Source organism: Anser anser, assembly GCF_964211835.1.
Source record: "Anser anser genome assembly, chromosome: 1".
Lineage (NCBI taxonomy): Eukaryota > Metazoa > Chordata > Aves > Anseriformes > Anatidae > Anser > Anser anser.
The window spans coordinates 214,664,274-214,686,427 of NC_139720.1; the positions used below are offsets into that span (position 1 = coordinate 214,664,274).

The 22,154-nt window shown below is 51.0% G+C and overlaps 1 protein-coding gene across 2 annotated transcripts in view; it reads right to left on the reverse strand.

Moving 5' to 3' along the window:
- Positions 1–22,154, reverse strand: part of SLCO2B1 (solute carrier organic anion transporter family member 2B1) — a 52,762-nt gene that overhangs the window by 17,608 nt on the left and 13,000 nt on the right. For both annotated transcript variants that reach the window (XM_083828983.1, XM_083828984.1), the window contains exons 3-7: positions 13,439–13,576; positions 13,136–13,298; positions 11,463–11,690; positions 10,192–10,290; positions 8,264–8,394 (exon numbers count right to left, since the gene is read on the reverse strand). In XM_083828983.1, the coding sequence (XP_083685109.1) occupies positions 8,264–8,394; positions 10,192–10,290; positions 11,463–11,690; positions 13,136–13,298; positions 13,439–13,576 (759 nt within the window). The remainder of the gene's footprint in view (positions 1–8,263; positions 8,395–10,191; positions 10,291–11,462; positions 11,691–13,135; positions 13,299–13,438; positions 13,577–22,154) is intronic.

Consider the following 22,154-nt stretch of genomic DNA (forward strand, 5'->3'; position numbering starts at 1 on the left):
TCAGCTCAGCCACCGCACTGCTGCAGCTCCTGACACAAACTTAACGTGAGTCAGATGAATGAGTTAATTCAATAGAAACTAGATGTTAATTCCTCCAAAGAACTGGACAGTTCATCAGCTAAAATGAGCTCCATTTCTCTGAAAACAAGAATGATTATTAAACACTGCAGAGGTCAAAATGTCCCGTGCTGTGAATACCACGATCTCTTCTCAAGAGCCTCTGCAAGGCAGCAGTGGGATTTTTATAACTCCTTTCCTGGTTGTCATTGGTAGAGCTTGGAGATTCTTTTTTTTTTTTTTTTTAATTTTTCAAATGCAAAGACAAAATCCAGCTTCCTTTCGTTTTTTCCATTAGGGCGTCTCATAGGACCAGAAACGCAGGTGCTAAAACTGCAGTCCTTTCCAAAAACGCATTCAAGCTGTTACTGACTGCGGCTTCCTCAGATGCCAGCTGCTGGCATTTCGGAGGGGTAACAGCCTGCTGGGCTCTGCTGGCACGTGCAGGACACAACCCACATCCCCAGGACAAAACCCCCCCAGCTCGGGATGTCTCAGCATGAGCAGGACATCTCTGTGCGCATCTGCTGCCTCAGCGCCGAGCAGCAGCTGCTCTCTGCGCGCAAAGCAAAGCCCTCGAGGAGAAGGCAAACTCCTCTCCCCGCAGCGGCGTGGCCCCGCGATACATTTCTGCTGCCTGAATGGATCGGGAAACGCATTCCTGCAGGGTGAAGCAGGCATGTTTGGATGCTGGGAAAGCAAGCAGCGGAGGGAAGGGGGTAAATCCTGCCCACTCGCTGGGCACCGGCATGCTGCGCTCCTGCAGCTGGGGATTTTAGCATTACTCTGCGCTGGTGGTTTGGCACACCGGAGTTGGCAGGTGAAATAGCACCACTCGGTTGTGCGTCGCTTCCCGGCCGTCTGCGGCGGCGTTCTTGTCAAACGAAAACAAATGAGCGTGGGAAGCGCCTTGCAAAACGCCCCCGAGCTTGGATTTTTCAACATTGTTCCTTGGAGGGTTCAATGAAGGGGCCCGCACCGCATTCCTGGTTTTTGCAATCCTTTTTTATCTAACGCTCTCTGGATACGTTCGGGGGGTGGAGGAGGCACGCTGGTTTTGGGGAGACCTTAGCTGAAACCCCGAGGAAGCACCAGCCAAAGCAGATGTTTGGGAGGCTCCCAGCCTGCAAAGTCCCCCCAAGATGTGTGTCCTGAGGGCCTGGTGGGCACCGAGCTGCTGGGAGCCAGCTGGGGGCCCTCGGGCACAGAGGGCTGCAGGGATCCTGGGCTGCACGGGGCAAAGCAGCGCCCGCAGGGGCAGGGAGGGGATCCTGCCCCTCTGCTCCGCGCTGGGGAGGCCGCCCCTGGGGTGCTCCCGGGGCCAGAGAGGCCTGGGGCTGGTGGCGAGAGCCCAGCGCAGGGCCCCGAGGTGCCAGGCTGTGGGGCTGTGATCACATTTGGATCACGTTTGACATTGGAGGCACCTCTGGAGATCGTCTGGTCCAACCCGCGCTCGAGCAGAGCCTCCCCGAGCAGATCCCTTCCTGCAGCTCCTCAAGCACCGGGCTTTGCATTAGGAAGAGCATCCCCAGCCTGACCTTGAGTGGGGGAAATCCTCCACTTCCAAGCACAGACATGAATAAATCAGCTACAATGGAGCAGGGCTGGGAGCCAGGGGAGGAGCAGGACCTGCTTTGCAGAAAAGGCGGATGAAGGTGGCTCGCCTGCGAGCCAGGATCCTGGCTATTGCACCTGCAACAAGGGCAGCCCGGTTTAATTCATGTACACCACAGGAAGAAGGGATAAGTGACCTGCTCTGTGACAGAGAAGTTTTCTTTGCTTAATTTGGGGATTCTGCAGAGTTCCCCTCTGGCTGTGCAGAACCTTGTGCTCCAGGCTCAGTGAAAAACAAGGTCAGTGAACCCATTTTTGTATTAAACAAACAAAATGCTAAACCTCATAGACCGAAAAAGGACTAATTTCCCTCCTGACAAGGTCGTGCTCCCTACAAACGTTCCTTTATGCCTCTTCCAGCGCATGTGGGTCCCACCAGGGCCCCTGTTTCCTAGCGTGTTAAAATAGCCAGCCCACAGCCTCGCTCAGGCAAAACTGGCTATTTTTAAGCTGCCGTTTGTGCCTGTCTTTAAAGCTCCCTGGGGAAAATCCGACCATTGAGACCAATCTGTTCCAGTAAGGCAGGCACCTGCATGCCAGTGCTACTTGGCCTCCAGATGCTCCCCAGATTGTCTTTCCAAGCTGCTTTTGCTGGTGCTCTGGGGGCTTTAACAGGGAAGCCTCAGAGCACCAAAGCCCCGTGGCACTGAGGACAAAGCTTTCTGACAAACCCTTTGATTTCCCCACCCCAGCTCTTTAACCATTCTCCAACAGGCAGTAACACAAAGAGGAGCAAACTTCTAAGAGTTCCCTGTGGGATATTTTCCTTTCTGGCTTTCCGTGTGCCCTGGGAGCGCGCCAGGTCACTGCTGGATCAATGTGGGAGGGTTCGAATAAACGAGGACAATTTGTCCCAAGACAGAAACTGAAGGTTATTTTCACTTCCTCTCCCCAGAACTGTTGCACAACGTCCCTGCTGCACAGAAGGGGCGAGTCACTGCCACCCCAACACGTGGGACCTGGGAAGTTCACACGGAGTCCGAGGCCACCACCAGGCAGAGCTGTCGGCTATCTGCACCCTGCAGGTACCCTCGGCGGGCTGGGGAGCTCCCAGCCAGCAGGACAGGAGGCTGTCAGCTCCTTGCAGGTCTGGGCTCACCTGTACAATCCCCTGGCGTGGCCCAGAGCAGCACCAGTGCCCACAGGGCATCTTCGGGGCGGTGCTGGCTGTGTTCTACCTGTGGGAGCGTCTGCTCATCACGGACCTTCTGCTTCAGGACTTGAGGGCAGACATTCCCAAACCTCAACAAGCAATGTCATCCCAAGCTCTTGCAGGTATATGTAGCCAGGACACATTTTCAAGGTTTCTCCATGCACTCCCTGCTGCTGCCACCATGCAGCAGGTGCTTTTTGGGATGAAACAAGTTGATGCAGTCTGCAGGCTGCTGTCCTGGATCTGCCAGCTCCATTCCCCGTGGCGTGAGGTGCTGCCTAGATGGATGGGTTTATCCATGGGAGACGGGGGTGACTTCCTAACCCTCTGCTCCGCCACAGAGGTCTCCAGATTGTGGCTGCAGGTCCATCTTGGTGCTCCCTTCTGTCCCCAAGCATCTCCTCAAAATATCTGGGGGTAATTCAAAGCAAAACCTGGAGAGATGATCAACAGGGGACTCATCTGCCCTAGAGACAGAGTCAAAATCCCAGGAGATGCACTTTGGGGGCCACCACAGAGCCATTGTGTTGCTGCATGCCCTGAGCACTCCTACATTTCACATCCCTTCAGCCCCACAATGAAATGTCCCCCAAAATCTGCTTCTCCATTCTGCAAAGGACTGAATCCATTGGCCATTTCCATCCTCTCCAACCTGTCTTACAGGAGATGGACCTGCTGGCAGCAGGACGGTGCCTCCACCCACCTCTAGCAGGAGAACACAAGTGGTGGGTCCTGAGCAGAAACCACGGAGCACAGTGAAGCTGTCTGTGGAGCTGAGCAGCTCATAAACATAAATGCACTGGATTTGCTGAGTTAGATGGAGTTTGCACGGATGTACACTGAGTGGTCTTCAGCTGTACCGTGAGGTTCCCTTTGGTGGCTTTCCTGTGACGTAGAGGCGTGGTTCTTTCCATGTTTGTGCTTCCTTTCAGCCTTGTTTTTGCACTTCTCCAAGCCAAAGCACCACACGTGAAGCCTTGATGAAGAAGGACCCAACACGAAAGAGATGTCAACCCATTCATCTCTTCTGGTTTGCATCCCCATGTCCCCAGCTGGATGGGCAACCTTGGGTTAGGGTGGATGGATCTCAGCAGCCTGTTCTCCCTCTTCAACAGCACCAGTGTTTAAATAAATAAAGGGAACCCACTAGGTCTAGTCTCTCTGTGCAGCACCATATGGGAAAACAAGAGTTAAACTGGAAAACGCGAAAACTTGGAGACTAAACACAACATTGCTAAATAGGAGAAGAGAACAGAGCATCCCAGAGGGATGGACTGAGCTGCTGTGAGGTGCCAGTGGCTTCCTTAGTGGTTCAGTGCAGAATCCCCAGCTATTTTCAGCAATCCCCTTAGCACAGTAAGAAGACTTGTCATACTTCATCTTTAAAGGAGAAGGCAGATGGGAATTGTGCATACGGAAGGGGCTGGTATACCAAGCAGGAAAACCTAGGCAACTAGAGGGCTGCAATAACAGAAACCAAACCTAACTCTGTGCAAAGAGCATAGCCATGTACTTTAGGGCTGAAAAATAGGAATTTCAGCTGCACGTCTGGAAATGAGGACAACAACAAATAGCTCAGGTCCATCTCCACAGGAACGTATGGTGCAGCCATGGAACACACAAGGATGCAAGTTCCTGGAACTGTGTTCTCGGAGGTCTGGGGGTGAGCACTGGTGTAATGGGCCATTATCTGATGGGGACTTAGTGACAGTAAACCAGAACTGCCAGGGCTTGGACACAACAGGGATGTGTTGACCTGCTTCCCATAAAATCATCCACGAAGCCATTTGCATTTAATGTGTGCTGGCATTGCAGGGGAGGCTTTGCCAGGGCGGCCGGGCAGCGCCAGCCACCCCCTTCTCACGGTGCCTGGGAGATGGTTGGCTTTGCATGATGGCTTTGGAGCCACAAAACAAAACCCAAACAGGCAGATAATGGAGTGTGCAAGACAGGTCTTGCACGCCAGATGTACTGAACAAGGGTAATGCCTCTGCTTTTGTTCGGGGTGCTCCATATAGCGCTTTTCCCTCATCGAACCCAGGTATAGATGATAGAGCAGTGAGCAAACTGGCCACACAGGAAAATACTCAAAGGCTGTAGTTCCCCACAGTCCAGGACAAAACCCTGAGAAATGGTTCAGGATCATGGAGACAGCATTAAACTGGAATTATTAGGAAAAAACTGGTTTTGACTGGAAGCAGTTTGTCCAATAAAAGTTCCTCTCATCCTCCACCCGAGATCCTGACAACTTTATAGCTTTGCTGTGATTGTCCTCAAGTCGTGTTATTCAGGATGTTTTGGTGCTAGAAACTTGCTGACGAGTTTCAAAGCAGAGGAACAAAAATGTTCGGAGTCTGGAGTGATTGATTTGTGAGAAAAGGTCAAAAGAGTGGTCCGGAGTGATTGATTTATGAGAAAAGATCAAGAGAGGGGTATAGAGTGGTTGATTTATGAGAGAAAAGATCAAAAGACTGAACTCTGTTCACATTAAGTGCAAAACGTGTTCATGTGAAGTGCAAAAGTCATTGCAGGAACTTCAAAGAAAGAAGCTGTAAAGTAAAGCCAAAGCTGAAATGTGGTTGTAGAATAAATAATATAGATCTTTCTTGGCTGATGGGAAGAGACAAATAAACCTCCAAAAAGACAGAGTTATCCAGTTTGCTGGATGATGCCCACTGAGGAGGACAGAGACCTTGGTTTGCAGAGACCACCAAGAGCTGAGCTGAGATACAACGAGTGAGCCAGGAGACAGAAAGGAAAACGAAGGTGGGGTGGGAATCAAAGAAGAGAATTAGCACTTTCAGCAGCGAGAAGGACAGAGCCATGGGCCAGCCTTTGCTACGGTGATCTTGCTTGGTGGGCTCTGCCATGGGGAAAGGTACCAGCAGCTTGTTCCCAGGCAGTTCCATCATCTACAGCGACGTGCACAGTCTGCAGGCAGCAAGCGGTGCAAGGACAGCCTGGCCGGGGGGTTTGAGGTTCCTTTCTGGCCTCTGAGAAATGAAGCCCACAGCAGGTGGTGCAGAAACCCTTGGGCTTCACCTTTGGCAGAGCAGAGCTGCGCTTTTCCCGTGTTTTATCATGGCTGCCGTGCCTGGATGCATTGGGTGTGGGTGAGATATTGTGCCGGGGCTTTGCAAACATGGGGAAAAGTCCAAGCTGATGCCTTCAAATGCTTGCAAGTCCCACACAACTGGCAAAGCTGTTCCAGTTGGGGAAAAGGCAAACCTGGGGTCAATGCTTTATTAGCATCAAGCTTTGCCTGGAGACACACGTTTCCTTCCCGTGACAAATTTCTTCCCATCTCTGCCCATCCTTCCTGCAGCACATCCCCGGCTGATGCTCTGTTGTAGGGGAAGTGTCTCTCTAATGAGCTCAATGATGAGTGTAGTAATTGGGTGGCCTTAGAAATGCTGCTGCCTCCAGCTCACTGGAGAGGAAAGGTGGCTGCCCTTTGTGACAAAAAAGTGGTCGTGTTTTACCTTTAGCTGAACATTGATTTACTGCAGGGGCAAGCAAGTGAAAACAATATTATTACTTTTTTCTGCAATAACTCCAGAAAATCTCCCATGCAAATGCAGAATTCCTACAGAGCTCTGAATGCTTCCACAGCAGATAGAGGTTTTACCCACAACAGCTTCTGGGAAAGTTTCTAAAAAGGCATTTTTTTAAAGCAGAACCCTTTGCTGCTGCTGGCAGTGCTGAGACCCCGATGGGATGGGCACAAGCCCAGCTGCTGGGTTCACCAGGTCCTGGCATCTCCCACCCTGCAAGGGGGAGGCAGAACTTTGCCATCACTTAGAGTATTTCTTTATATTTTTAAACTCTAAGCAGTTTCCAAAGGCTTTCTGGGTGAAATGGTAAAATGAGGAGAAATTCAAGTAAAACCTGGGCTGCAAAGAGATAAATGGATGCTCAGCCATGTGGGAGCATCCCTTACAGTTAGCAGCCAGTAGAGTGAGAGGATGTCCTGCTGGTTTTGTTGTTCTTTTTGTTTGTTGTTTGTTTGTTTTTTTATATCACTATCCAGACAATCTCTGGAAAACTCTGAAAAACTGATCACACTGATCAGAGTGCAGCACTTGTAAAAGTACAGTTGGTTTAGTATGAAGCACGTTATTTTCCCTCAAGAGCCATCCATGAAATTAATATTCTCAGCAGCCCTAATAAATAACCTTTCTGCCAATAAGGAGTGCACCCATATTGCACACTGAGCAGGTTCTGCTAATATAGATCATCCGTAATGATTTTAAAGTGAACCAAGCTTCGCAAGGATAAATCAGGCCCGTTGCATTCAGTGTCACCCTCATCCTGCAAAGGATGATTTTCCACCCCGTTACCTCGCAGGACTGCGGCTGTTAGAGGAACCTGACCGCGTGTAAAACCCAGGGGTGGATCGCCGTATTCCCCAGAAGTGCAAACGGTACAACAGGTTGCATTGTACAAAGTAGGTGAACCTTAAATCTTTATAAGAATCGCTCATCACCACAGAAATTTCAGAGAAATGAGGAATTATTGTGCACCAGGCAGAGCATGTACTTGTTTAGACAAGGAAGTCTGACAGTGTTCCAAAACAAAAGATATGTGAAAGGCAATTAAACAGGCTGGAGCATGGCCAAGACATCGAGAGGAACACAGTTGCACCAGCTAAGCGCATCCAAGGCACTCCAATAACCAACAGCATTCAAAGCCTCCCCGCAAAGGGAAGGCTTCTTCTCTAGAAGAAACTATTTGTTTTGAATTATTCTCCACAACATGCCATTTGCCAGAAAGCCAGGACCCGCAGCCAGCAAAGTGCTTGGGAAGCTCACGAGCCATTTCACGTGCTGGCGCAAGCCCTAACACACTCAGCAGGGCTCCAAAGAGATCAAGACCCTGGTAGAAAACACAGAGGTGATGTGCAAAGCTGGATGGTGGAGCCCCATGGACAAGTGAGTGTTGAAAAGGGTTGTGGTTTGTTTTGTTTTGTTTTGTTTTTTGCAGTAGAAATGAAACAAACTACCCACCAGCCTCAGTATTTCAAACACCCCCAGGCACAACCCACTTCTAAGGAAAGGCTGGTGATGCACCATTCATATTTCCTATGAAATGGGACTGATATCCTCCTCAGGCACATGTGATCCTCCTGAAGGGAAACAAGGGCCAGCAGTGCAGCAGCTGCCACCAGCTCCCAAACGAGACAAGGCAGAAGGAGCAGGACCATTGCTTCCCCAGGGAAGTGGGGAGTCCCATCTCCATGTGGGCCAGGAGAAGGCAGGACGTCCATCTGCATTGGGTTTGCCTGGTGCTGAACATTCCTACGCTTCTGTGCTATTTTGGTGTGCCACCATGCAATTATCACATCCCAGAGGTGAGACCAAAGCACAGCTCACAGCTGACTTTGAGGAACGCCGTATTTGAGTGCAACGCCACAAGGGCAACCCGCAGCACCTCTCCTACCTCTTTTGGCATTTCCCGTGGGAAGAAGAAGTAGGGCACTGCAGACACGGCCACAAGACTGGCTGCCACCAGGAAGCCAAGCCACCAGGCGCCGACCCACCGCGGGTCCCTGTTCGTGAGCTGGACCTCGTCTGCAACACAAATGGACAGAACAGCATTTAGTCAAGGATGACCAGAGGGACCCCAAAGGGATGGTGCTGGGTGGCCCCAGACATGCAAGACATCCTTGCGCTCCATAGCAGTGGCTCCCAACCTGAGAATCATCAGTTTTGGGGCCTGAGCAGCATTTGCACCTGGGTCATGGCATGCTGTTAAATCTCGGTTCATTTTTCGGTGTCACCAGGGTGTCTAAAACCTCACTCAGCCCTTTGGATGGGAGTAACTGGGACAAGGATGTTGTAGAGCTTCCCACTTCTTCACCCTTCAGAGGCTGATATATATGATTCTAGAGGATCTAGATGAAGTCCATCCTGGCTTCCTGCTCTCAGCTCAACAGGAGAAGGAATCCCCCTCCCTGCTGCTGCATGTGGCCTGGGGAGAGCTCGTCCATCATCTCTGCAGAGATACGGCATACAGCTGTGGTGGTGGGCTTGCAGTGAAAAAACATGGCACGGTCCCAGTCAACTTTGTAAGGGTGGCAAGGGGTAAGTGAAAGATCATGCCTTATAGTAAGTTTGCTTTCCCTAGCACAGATCTCCTTAGTGCATCTGGGGTTCATGGCCAGGAGTCTTCACTTGTCTGGACTCCAGAGACCTCTCTGAGGTTCACCAGCCAGTGAGGAGGATGTATTACTGCAGTAATAAGCTTGGAGGTTTTCTGATAGGAGGAGGCATTGTAAACCACGTTCTTACTTTGTAAACATCATAAAAATATAAGATCATAAAAATATACAGTGACAAAGTCCAGGTGAAAAAACCTCTGGTGAAATCCATGAGCAGGAATGAGCTTGAGGCTCCAAGAAGGAGCCAAAGCTTCACCTGCAGCACCAGCACCCACTGCTCATCCACCCCCTGCGCTGGTGGTGGTCACCACCCAAAGAAGCCTGTCAGTTGTTCTTTTCCTCACGTGAGGATATGCTGTATAATGTGTGTCTGCTCTGATAATAGCTGGGAAAGATCCACTTGTGCTCCAGACCAGCTTTCAAGAGCAGCCAAAAAAGGAGATGACTACAAAACGTCTTGGTAACATGGTTCAGGGAGAGAGAAAGCTTGTAAAGGAAATCCCTTTCATGCTCCTCTCCTGAACTACCTGGCTTTTCTCTTTTACTTTTTATCACCTTCCTCCCATCCTACCTTTCCCTCTGCTTTTTCCCATCTGAGTCTTGGTACCCATTCTCCACTCCTTGCCTCTTATTTCTCCCCTTCATCTTTCTCTTTCATATTTCTCTCTGTTTTTTTCTTGTCCTCCACATCCCCCCTCCTCCCCAGTGCTGGTTGGAGGCAAGATGCTCCCACTGTTCTTTCTGGCATATGGCATAAGAATTGTAGAAGAGTGGAAATGAGGTCTGCTCTAAAAGCACAGTGAAAATGAGCATCCCCCTAACCAGACCTGGCAGCAACCCAGGGCTGAGAAATCCTTTTGGGTCCCTTCCAACTCGGGATATTCCATGATTCTATGACTCTATGACCCTCAGGTCTGAAGGAGGAGAAAGCAATGATTAAATACAGGATTCCAGCAACCCAGGTTGGATGGGAAGGACACACACATCTGGGGCATCCACCCCAGATTTGATGAGACCTGTTCCAGAGCATCCCTGGGTGCTGGAAGCGATTTACCAGGCGAGACAACAAGCAAAGAGAGCCAGAATATGCTCTATGGGTTGCATCCTCAACCCTTGGGGGTCAGGATGCCCAGCGAGGGGCTGGACTGCTGCTGGTTCACGCAGCACGGAGGGTGATGGACGGCTCTCCAGAGGTGCCTACACTCACCTTCGGTGACTTTGTCGATGTCGACGTAAAAACGCAGCATGGCAGAGCCCAGCATGAAGGCCACCCCCGGCCCGATGACAGTCACGGAGAACAAGATGCCTGTAGAGATCGGAGCAGAGAGGGGCTCAGCCACACATGAAGGGACCACGGGGGACACGAGGTGGCTCAAGGCAGGACCAGGGTCCACAACACCTGCCTCCAGTGCGGGCTGTTTCCCCAGCAGCTTTCTGATCTGTCTCCTGTGGGGATCTATCCTATCTATGGCAATAACAACCCCGTGCTTCCTGGGCTCCCTTTGCAGGAAAGGTTTTGCAAAACTCAGGTTTTTCCTGCTACTTTTCTCCAGCCTCTTAGAAAAGCTGAAATACACCCAGAAACAAAATGTGCCCCTTGACATAATCAAATCTGGGAAACACAAAGTTGCTCAAGGAACTCATCATGCTGTCTGAATCACTTTCTTCAGTATCACAGTTTACTGACTCTTCATTACAGGGGAACGGAGATAAAAGTTATCAGCAAACTCTCCTGTGTGAATTACTGATGAAGATATCAAACACGTTGAGGATTCCACTCCTATCTGACAGATGATCTGTTTAAATATGCTGAAAAGGTCTCCAGCGCGTACTGGAGCAAAATTTGATGTGGTACTTCCACTTTCTTGATGGTAATGACATGCTTTTGAGCCACCCTTGCTGGTCCGTCCAGTTCAAAAGGCTGTCACAGATAGCAGCTGGAAAAGAGCTCGAAGGACCTGCAAGGGCCATCTCATCCATCCCGCTGCTCTGGAAAATCCCTCGCAGGCTGCCCAAGCTGTTCTCCAGCACCCCATACGCTGAAGGATGCTTGCCCACCTCCCAGATGGTCGATCCTCCTGCTTTAGCTTCCTACCATTTACCCCATCCCTAAACAAAGTTTTAATTTCTGCATCTTAAGCCTACAGCTGCCTTCTGTGAACACAGGGAGGAGATTATTTCATTTCTCCTTATTGAAGCCTTTTCATTGGACACGGTTGTTGTGTCTCTCTCTGGCTTTCACTCGCAGGCCAAAAATCCCAGTAATCCCAAACTCTCCCCTAAATCACATTTCCCAGCACTGGTGTCTGCAGTCTGTCCAAGCTTGGAGCAAATCCACTAATTTGGAGAAACCTTCCCGATGCTGGATAGAGCAGAAGGGCTAGAGCAAGCTCTCATTAGTGCAAATGAGTGCTATCTGGCCTTGCTACAGAGGGATAATTCTGGTTTCCCCTCTTTCTCCAATGTCCCCCGCCTTACCCAAATAGAGGGGGGAGTTCTGCTCGCTGGCGAAGTCATCGATGTAGGAGATCCCAAAGGGCTGGATGGGGACGCCGCCGATGCCCAGCAGCGCCTGGGCGATGAACATGACGAGGAGAACCTCGTGGTTCTCCCTGGCGGTGTGGGGGGCACAGCCAGTGTCGCTGAGGTTCCCCTGGGACTCCGGCCCCTCAGGCTGACACAGGTCGGTGGTGTTGCTGAACATGCCTGCGGGGACAAGGGGAGCAGGTTTAAGAGGCTCTGTCAGGAGAGAGCAGGTTTTCTGGAGACAGCAGCAAGCACGTGGATGTGCACGCAACAGATGTCGGGTGGGAAACGTCGGTGGAAGGAAATCCCAAACCAAATAGACACCTATGGACAGGGAACTGGGTAGGGTCATGATGAAAGGGCACCAATGCAAAGGTTACTCCGCAGATGTTCGCAGCGAGACAGATGTGCGTGCCATGGAAAGCTACCTCCACTGAAAAAGCAGAGCAGAGATCGCTTCCAGGTTCTCTGATGGCTATCACAATAAAGTTAGGAAAACTGCAGGTTTTGTGACTCACTGCTCAGGAAATGAGAACTCATTTTACCCAGAAATGGATTACAAAACTGCCTGAGTGATAGAACTGATTAGGAATCCTGTAGCATCCCTATCTCCCTTAAATACACGAGGGGAAGTGTTTATAGCAGGATTTCCATGGTTATACCCCAAATCACTTGTAACTCTGAGTGCTTGACACAGGGCCACCTGCACGAGCTACTCCTAGAATACATGGCTAATTGTTTCCAAACTGTCGTTAGCATCTGACCCCATTGGCATCTGAGAATTATTCACCTATTAAATCTTCCTTTCTTGGCCATAGCTGAGCAAAGCAGCTGCTCTCTCTCTGACGAGCCAGAGAAAAGCCATTTATTGGAGGCTTCTAAAGGATTTGCTGGAGCTGCATGGCAGGATTTGGGGAGTAACATGAGAGATGTTTCCTCCCTCCCTCCCTCCCTCCCTCCCTCCCTCCCTCCCTCCCTCCCTCCCTCCCTCCCTCCCTTCTTTCTCTCCTTCTTATCTCTTCACCTTTCAGGAATAACATCCCAAATCCACCCTGCCCCTGTTCTCCATGAGCAACATCTACCTGTGTGTCTCCCATGAGAGGCTGATTTTTGGAGGGGGTCTAAAACTTTAAAGCTCAAGAAGATCTCAGGTGCACAGGGCAGCCAGGGGAGATGCCCCAAAGCAGGAGGGGGTGGCTGTGGGATTGCTGCTCCCCGCTGAAGACAGTGGCCCTTCACCCCTCCGCTGCCCCTCTGGGTCAAGTTGGGCTCCTTGCACAACTCTTCTGAATCCTTCCTGCAAAAGGCTTCGGATGATAACGTTCACCACACCTTACTGAGGTCATGGAAATGAAAATAAAGAAGAAGCTGACGTGAGTGAGGTCAGCTTGGCACAGCTCGTGGGAGATGAAAGCCCTGAAGTCTTGGGAAAACCGTCCTGCTACCCGGAGCTTGCCTGCAGCACGGAGGTGTAAAAGACAAGGGGAACCAGAGGCCTGTTTAATTCTTGGAAAATTAAAACTCCTTGACATTAAACCTGCAGCTGGCAGCTCCTGACACCTCAAGAGAAGATAATTTCCATTATCTGTCCCAAAAGGCATAAAATAAGTTCCTAGAGTACCTACTGGCAATGGACTGGTCGTACTCGTAGGGCCCTGTGATGAAGTGAGGGAGCGACATGAGGAACCCGGCCAAGGAGACCAGGATGGCGCCGCAGCCGATGAAGCGAGGCCTGTGCACTCGGCTCCCGAAGTAACTGATGAAGACGATCAGCAGCGTGTTCCCAACCTGCAGCGGGACACAAGTCAGAAATGCTCAGAACATTTCTGGTTTGAGGGACACAGACCTCAGAAATGCTGGGCGAGGGAATGACAGGAGGGCAGGGAGAGCGTCTGCTGGGTGGACAGGGGAAACAAGCTGGTTTTCACCTCGTTGAAGGAAGCGAGCAGCCCTGATGTCTGGCTGGAGAGGCCGTATCGTCTCTCGATGGTGGAGATGGAGCTCTTCAGGTAGCCGGAGACCAGGAGCTGGGAGAGCTGCAGGAGCCCATGGCAGAAAACAAAGAACTGCCAAGACAAAAAGAGAGCACCCAGCACAATTACTGCAAGCTGCAACACCCTCACAAATACATTTCCATTCAAGAAGGTCAGCGGTGTCCTGGCTTGTGTCAGGAGTAATGCAGCGAGCAGGGAGGTGCTCGTCCCCCTGGGCTCTGCTCTGGTGAGGCCGCACCTCGAGTGCCGGGTTCAGCTTTGGGCCCCTCGCTACCAGAAGGACATCGAGGCCCTGGAGCGTGTCCAGAGAAGGGCTCCGAAGCTGGGGAAGGGCCTGGGACACAAGTCCTGTGAGGAGCGGCTGAGGGACCTGGGGGGGTTTGGGCTGGAGAAGAGGAGGCTCAGGGCAGGCCTTATTGCTCTCTGCAACTGCCTGAGAGGAAGGGGTGGGGAGCTGGGGGTCGGCCTCTGCTCACAGGTAACCAGTGATAGGACCAGAGGGAACGGCCTCAAGTTGTGCCAGGGGAGGTTCGGGTTGGAAATGAGGAGACATTTTTTCTCAGCAAGAGCGGTCAGGCGTTGGGACGGGTTGCCCAGGGAGGTGGTGGGGTCACCGTCCCTGGGGGTGTTCAAGGCAAGGCTGGACGTGGTGCTTGGGGACATGGTTTGGTGGGGGACAGTGGTGGTAGGGGGGTGGTTGGACCAGGTGATCCTGGAGGGCTTTTCCAGCCCTAATGATTCTGTGATTCTATGATCGCTTACACAAAAGCATGGTTATGGAATACAAACTTTTTGAATACTAGCCGCGCTCCTGCCAGTGGTGGTCATCTGAAATTAGGTCACACCATTAAGTAGCTTTCTGCCAAAAGTGACATCAGGGTTAGTGCTTGTAAGGAGAGTGTAGTTTCTTCAGCAGAAAACGGCTTTGGATAAACAAATCATTTCACTTAGGCTGCTGCTAGTTTGTGTTGACCTTGATCTGAGATCCAGCAGCAGCAGTGGAAGGTTGCACAACCTCCCCGCTCCCGTCCAGCCCGACCTCGGCAGCCGCCCTGTATTGGCAGATCTGCTGGGACAGGAACAAGCCCTTCCAAACACAGCAACAAACAGCACCTCTAGAGAAAGTTAGGAGAAGGTCAGGGAGGAAAATTCTGATTTCTGTTTCCTTTTTTTTTTTTTTTTTTTACTTTAGCTCTTGCAAAGATCTGGAAGCAAAGATGTTATCTTGTACTGGAAAATGTGAGAGTTCTTCACTTCCAGAAGGAAAACTTATCAAAGACTGTCAGCTCCCAGAAAAAAAAAACAAAAACAAAAACAAAAAAAAACTGACCTTATCTCCTCCATTGTTAGCGACATATTTGTGCACGCTTAAGTTAACGTGTGGCTCGAGCCACACAGCCTGAGGGCATCATCCATCATCCTGCTCCTCGTGCAGAAGCATTTCTCAAGCACTGAATGAGCTGGCCCAGGAGGTATGGAGACCCCTTGCCCTTCATCCACATCTCTGCAAAGTTCTCAGCAAGGGAAGGGAGATGACAAGCATTCTCCTTCCCCGCTGCCACATGGCTCACCACAGGCATCCTTCCCCATCCTCCAAACGAGTTAAAATAAGCTCACCAACCCAAATTGTCGCAATGCCCTAAGGAGACGGATTGCTCACCCCCCTGCAGGACAGCCTGAGTGTCCCTGATCCTTACAGACCTGCTGCCCTGGCCTTGGACACTCTGCAATGCCACAGGGTACTGCTTTTGGCAAACGTTTTCCCAGTTGTTGTGCATTGCTCTGGCTCTGCTGGCTGTGCAGCCAGCTCCCACCAGGCAGGATTTTCACCAGAGGAGCTGCTCAGCCTGGCCTGGGCTTCTGCTGTGTCTCGATCCGATCCAGGGCTGAAGCGAGGCCTCTGCCAATTTGGACTGCTCTGTGAACCAAGGGAACATCTGCAGTGCAAAAAGGGAAAAGGAGGATGGTCCGGCCCCGTTGGCTCCCTGGGAACCAGAGCAGCAGGGTATGTGTACCACCACCTTCAGCAATGTTTGCATCCTGCAAGCAGGGTGCAAACCACGACCTCCCCCTTCCAAACTCACCAAGGGGCGCACCGTGCTGGGGCTCAGAAGATGTCACCCAGCCAAAGGAAAACCTTCCCAGAGACAGCTTCACTAAAACTCCTACAAATCTTGCTGGCTATGTCCAGGCACTGTTTTCTGCATTCATGAGCTCAGCTGAGAATGTTGAGGCCAAATTCTTTGTTTCCAGCGCACAGCCCAGCGGGGTGTCCGAATCCAGGATCTTCACAGCACGGCTGACATCAGCTCCCTGCTCAGCAGCCCCCCAGCACTGCCCCACATCTTCAATCCAGGAGGGCAAAGTGGCTGGGAACCTGGTATTTTATTATTCCCTATCTGAAGATGGGCAGAGTAAAGCATGGAAAAGAGGGGAAAAAAAAAAAAGAGACCTGCACAGGACTCGCAGTGGTTTGGTGACAGCACTGGGCACGGACCCCAGTGCTTCTGGCCCTGGGGCCATTTGCTGTTAGCCACCAGATCACAGCACAGCTGGTGAACTGCCAGAATGACAAGGAATGGCCTCGTGGACATCAGATCTGCTGGAGGGACACGTCCCTGCTATTCAGCTGCATGCACGGCGTTGCGTTGTGTCCTGCAGCAATAGCCACTTGTTTACATTTCTGTATCTGATGAAGACATCTGGCTCTCCAAATTGTATGGTCTGGAAAGATGCTCTTCACGCCTGGAAGGAGACTGCAGCATAACCCTTGTAAGGGAGAGATGTCCCCGAGCACTACCAGCTGCAGAGCATCAGCTCAGCTCCAGGGCCAGAGCATCAATGCCTGCAGCAGCTCCAGTTTCCAGGGGCCATCTGCACAGGCACGCTGACATGCACTTCTCCTGTCACAGGAGATCTCAGCAGGGATAACCCTGCAGACAAAGCCTGCTTGCAACTAAATCCTCCCCTGCCAGCAGAGCCTGAGTCTTCATACTCCCAGCAGAAGCAGCAAGAAGCTGCAGGCAGCAGTGCTCTTACGAAGGAAGACAACGGCATTAAATTAAACTTTTCCTGTTTACCAGCTCCCAGAAAACAAACAGCCCATCCTAGCCCATCCCTTCACACCTCTCAGAACACAGGTGTGATTCCTGAACTCATTACCAGCCTAACACAGGCTGGAATGAGGGGTGTGACGCCCAGCCCTTGTGTCTCCTCCAATCCAGCTCACGGCTGCAGGCTTGGGTTTGGTTCCGTCCCAAAGGCGAAGTCTGTACTTGCAAACAAAACAGGCTGGGGGCCATTCTCTGCTGCCAACATCATTGCAAGCAGAATAACCTGCATCCGTCCTTCCAAACAACCTAAGCCTACAGAAAAGGTGGTTTCGTCCAAAACTCTTGATGGGAATGGCCCCCAATCCTCAGCTTCCCATTTTTGGAAAGCAGCAGCTGGCCCTGGGACAAGCAATCCAGAGGACATGTGCCAAGGAGGTGCCCTGATACTGCCCGGGGTCTCAGGGTGCAAAACATCCTCTTGCAGGAGCTAACCTGAGGAGCAGGGGCAGCATACCAGGCTGTGCCCCCGGCCAGGGGTTTTCAGAGCTCTTGGAGTTCGACACCACCGTGGTGTTTGCATTTCTATCTTCCTTTTGGTCCTGGAGTGTGCAAATCATCATAAACAGTAGATGCAATATAATCAAGGTTCATATTTGGAGATATTGGGGCTTCTTACTGACAGAGAGACACATATATTCGTGGTAGCATCTGAGAATGAAGGCAGCCTTTAGAATGGGAAAACACCAGCTTTCAGTTAGCACGTGGGCTTGTGGCACTTGAGAGCATCATTCAAACAGCAGTGTTTTGCTGCTGCTTGCAGCTCCGCTCATCCAGGCCAAAACTCAGAGCTGGAAGAAGGATCCTGCTCTTTCTGCAGCCCACAGACCAAACCTACGTGTGTCCCCGTGGTCTGCTCAGGCTTGGGGACATGCTCCGAGGGGGACAAAGAGCCAGATTTGGAGTGCACAGAGCTCCCTCCCTGCAATCCACGGAGCATTTTTCTAGGCTTCTCCTTACGTTTTCTGCAAGAGAAATGCAGTACTGCAGGTCCTGGCTCCGTGCAAGGGTATGAACATCCTGAGGGGATTGCAGCAGCTTAAGGGACCCAGTGGGAGCTGCTGGAAAGGCCAAAGCAAGCCCCAGGCCCTTCGGAGGGAGCAGGAGCCATAGAAGAGCTATGAAGATGACCCCCCCCCCCCCCAGCATGAGCCAGCAGGATGAAGCCAAGGGAAGGAAATCCCTGCAGGCTGCCTGGCAGAGCTTCCTGAGATGGAGGAATCGATAGCAGAAGGGCTCCTTTGGTCTTTAATTAAACATTTCAACCTCTTTTCTTCAACGCCTGCCTATTTTAACATGATTGCTAACAAAGACATGAGAGGTGCTCACGTCTAACATTTCCGCACTGCTCCTGTGTGCTGAAGTAAAGAGGTTTACGCAAACCTGGATACCCGACTGTAACTGCTCTAGATGCTGCCCAAAACATTCAGAAAGTCAAAATCAAGGCGGAAATGGTTGAAAAGGAAAAATCAAGCAGGAATGTGAGGACCATGGCCTGCAATTTCTCCAACTTTTGCAGCAGTTTTAAGTCAAATTGTTCTGGGGAAAAAAAAAGAAAAAAGAAAAGAAAAAAAGCTCCAGAAAAACTTGGCTTTTTGCATAATCAGCAAGAATTTCTGTGTTTCCCGTTTCTCCGCCATGGGGATTTACTTTTCTTTGGTAGCAAAGTGGGAGGTCGTGCAAATAAAGCTCCGCAAAGCCAAGTCTCCTTCTTGCTCCTCAGGGAGTCTTTGTGGGCACCCACCCTGACCGTGGGGCACTTCTAGGCTGGGGAAAATTTTAGTGAATGATAAACAGAGCTGGTAATTGCCAGTGTCTGATTCCCGGTTTGCTCCCTTGCAGCTGTGGTGATGCTGGTGGGCTGTGCTGCCCACTCCTCTGGGATCTCTCATGTTTTTTGGTGCAAAAGCCCATCAGGGTTGGACAAGTGAGGACCCTGATAACACCCTACAGCTTTCTCAGCTTTTCTCCGCACCATCCTTCTGTGCCATCTAGTTACTTTTCTCAAGGACTTCTTCGAGGCTTGGGTCCCTCCATGGGGAACTGGTGGGATAATCTGACATGGGTCAGATGGGCAGCAGGACTTTGATTTCTCTAGATTTATTATTTCAGGAGCTCAGGAAGCCCCGTTATTTCGATTTATATGAAACTCAGCCGAGATGACACTCCTGCTGCTTAAAGCCATCCTCAGAAGTGGCCCTAACCACAGCTCCTCCTGCACTGAGCGTCTGCCCCAGCCACAGCAGTGTCGGGGAGCTGCAGACCATCAGAAATTGAGCTGCAGGCACCATGTCAGCAGGACAGAGCCACAGAAAGGCAGGGGCAGCCCCAGAGATCTACGCTCCCAGAAGCAACCCCAAAGCCAGCTGTTTGGCAACTCTTCCATTAAGGGCCAAGCCCCGCTCCCATCCAACCTCTCCCTTAAATTGGCTGCATGAAAACAATTTGGAGAATCCAAACGAATGCTTGTGTAAATTGTAGAACTGGGGATCGAGCACCAGCATCTTCCCTTTCGACGGTCTGCAAAAATCTTCTTAGAAGGCTTCTATTGTGTTTTTAGTGTTGATCACGCCGTTTGACAGCAAATCCTCCATGTAAAGTCTCTGAGAGCCACACGCAAGGTCTTCCCCAGATGTCGCAGGGAAGTCCCTGTCATGCTGCTTCCATTTCTTTGGGAGCCTTTTGCTGGTATTTTAAGCATAGTTTTTGTGCCTTAGCACGTGATAAAATCCCATGCGCGGGGCTGCGCTTGCAGAGAGGAGGAAACGGGTCTGGGAGGAATCGGCTCATTCCAGTTTAATCACAACCAGTGGCATGTAACTGGGTGTAAGGCTCCGCTACTGCAGAGAACGACTTGTAACACGGGGCAGGAGCAGCTCTGGCTTGCTTTTAAACTAAGGCACAGAGCAGAAGACACCAAGGGCTGAAGCCAGGGTCAGCTGCACGACTGAAGGACAGGCACTCCCTGAGGACTGGTGCATGGCAGGTCATTGCCAGGTGGGCAAGGAGCCAGCTGGTGGGCTGGTAGCTGGGATGGTGCGGCTCCTACCGAGGGAGAGTGTCCTCAGGAAGGTTCTTGATAGCTGCAGGAGGTGGGCACGTGCACGCCGTCCCCCGAGGAGGTTTGTTGGATCGGCAGCTGTGTCCGCAAATGAGCCCGGAGGCCACCTCTGGGACGTGAAGGTCCCTGGGCACATCCTCATGGTGCAGGATGGCCACGAGCAAGGTGTGGTGGTGGGAAAACACGTGGCTGTGGGACCGTGTCGTCCCTGAGGGGCTGCTCACCTTCCCTGGGGTTTCCTCGGCACCACCACGGGCACAATGCCTGCGGACACGTGCACCTCCTGGGCGGGGTGAAACCATCGAGCAGGGACCGCATCAACAGCCCCAGCCTCCAAACGTCCAAGTAGCCTTTCAGTTGTCCGAGTAGCCTTTCAAATGTCCCAGCAGCCTTTCCAAAAAGCCTTTCAGAGGATCCCAGCGTGCTTCTCTACGTTTTGTGCTGCCCTGCAGGGAAGCAGCTTTTCGGCCGAGTGGCTCTTCCCAGACTCGAGCATTTGGCATTAGGTGCAAAACGCTGCTCGGAGCCAAGGCAAGATGTTGGACTTCGATGGAAGCAGCAGCAGACCTGACGTTATTTGTTCTGACGGACTGCAGGAATTAGTGTCAGATAGCTTTAAAGGCTCGTAGCTCATCAGCCCAGAGCGCATTCCCCAGGAGGACAGTTTGAGTTAATGCCTCTCAGTTGCATTTTGACACATGGCAATTAGTTTTCATGCCCCGGTATCTATATACATGTAGAAAAGGCATTCCTCAGCCACTTCAAATGCATAAACCACATTGCGCAATTGTTTTGTGTTTCTGCAAGAACCATTCAAACCCTGGTCTTGAAGTTATCTGTTCTAAGGAAGTCATCTATTCATTTAGAAACCGGACAGGGTGACCTAACTTCTTGAAAGCCAAAAAAAAAAAAATACAGAGAGAGATCTGAGGAAAACATCCTGTGCTAAGTACAATTGTGTACTTGGTGACATGCGTGGTCAGGTCAGCTCTGCCAGAGGGGCTAGAAGTCCTTCAGCAGTTCAGTGCAGAGCATAAAAGTGGAAGAGGCTTTGCTACCCTTGGCCATGGGCTGCAGACAGGGCAGTGCCTGGCTGTGGTTTTGTCGAGGTTGTTGCAGTGATTGCGGCTGTGTTTGTCCCTGCAGCCTTCTGAGGTGCTGCTCATACCTGAGGGGTCCGTCAGGGTTTCCCTGCCGAGCTTTCCAAGCAGAAAACCAGCTGAACGGTGCCCATGAGGAGCAGAAGTAGTCTTCTCCACCCATTTCCACCCAAATCCCTCACTTTCTGCCCTTCTCCGGGTGGGCTCCAGGCACCCTTCAGGAATATTTTAGCAAACATTGCCAGTTTGAGAACTGCCCAGGTTTAACTTGCAGTGATCCCCGCCAAAAGCCTCCTGTCCATCTGCCTTCACAGACGTCTCACTCAGCAAAATAGATGTGGACACTGCTCATAGACCCGTGCTGACATTGCACCTCAGTGCCTTTAATCTTTGCCGTTTCTAACCACTTTAAAATATCTTCGCAGGGAAAAAAATCAATGTGATTTTATTTTTAAAGATGTTCTTGCTGGCATACAAGAAATAAAACTGCAGGGAGTCAAAAGAGGATGGGGGAGAAACCTCAGGACTGTGTGGCACCGAGCAAGCAGCGCTCCCCTCTTCCGTGCCTCCAGCCCATGCATTTCTGGTAACCCACTACCTTGGGGACTCTGAGCTCATTTTGCCTCTGCCACAAGGGAGGAGGGGGGTTAAATTCACCCACATTTATTTAAAAAAAGAAAAAAAAAAAAGAAACCCACAAAACTAAACAAATCTTCCCCACAAAAATGACAGAGAGATCTTAAGCCTTTAACACTGGCTGCTGCCTTTTGCTCTACAGCCTGATGAGATTCTAATGGTAATTGACTTCCAGCTACACTGTGTGTAGCCTTAATTTGGCAATAACACCATCACTATAAGGTGCAATTATTCAGCCAGAGGAGCGTGAAGCAGGTGCTGAGTCCAGAGAGAGTTACACTTGGCATCTCACCAGGGTGCAGACCATGGTTCTGCAAAGAGGTCCTCAGCATGAGGACCTGAGGAGGCACTGAGTCCAGCACAACATTTCGTTTCCAGAAGGCTTCAAAGAAGCAAAGCTGGCTCTTATTTTCATTAAAATTAAATAAGAAAACAGTGCAAATTTGGTATCCCACCTGACCAAGTCACTACCGACTTCTTTCAGTGAAACCACTGATTCCTGCACATGCTTGCAATGACTTGCTAAGAAAAGCTCATGTTAAATGATATATGTACGTACAGCATGTGTCAAAGAAAATCCCAAAACCTGTGGGATTAACAGCATCTTCCATTTTGTTCTCAGTTTATTCCTGCAGCAGACAAATTTCCATCTGCTGCCATGCTGCACCAACTTCAGCTCCCCCAGGCCTCTGTGTCTCAAGCGTCCATTTTGCAGCCGTCTATTCCCCTAGCAAAAGTCTCTG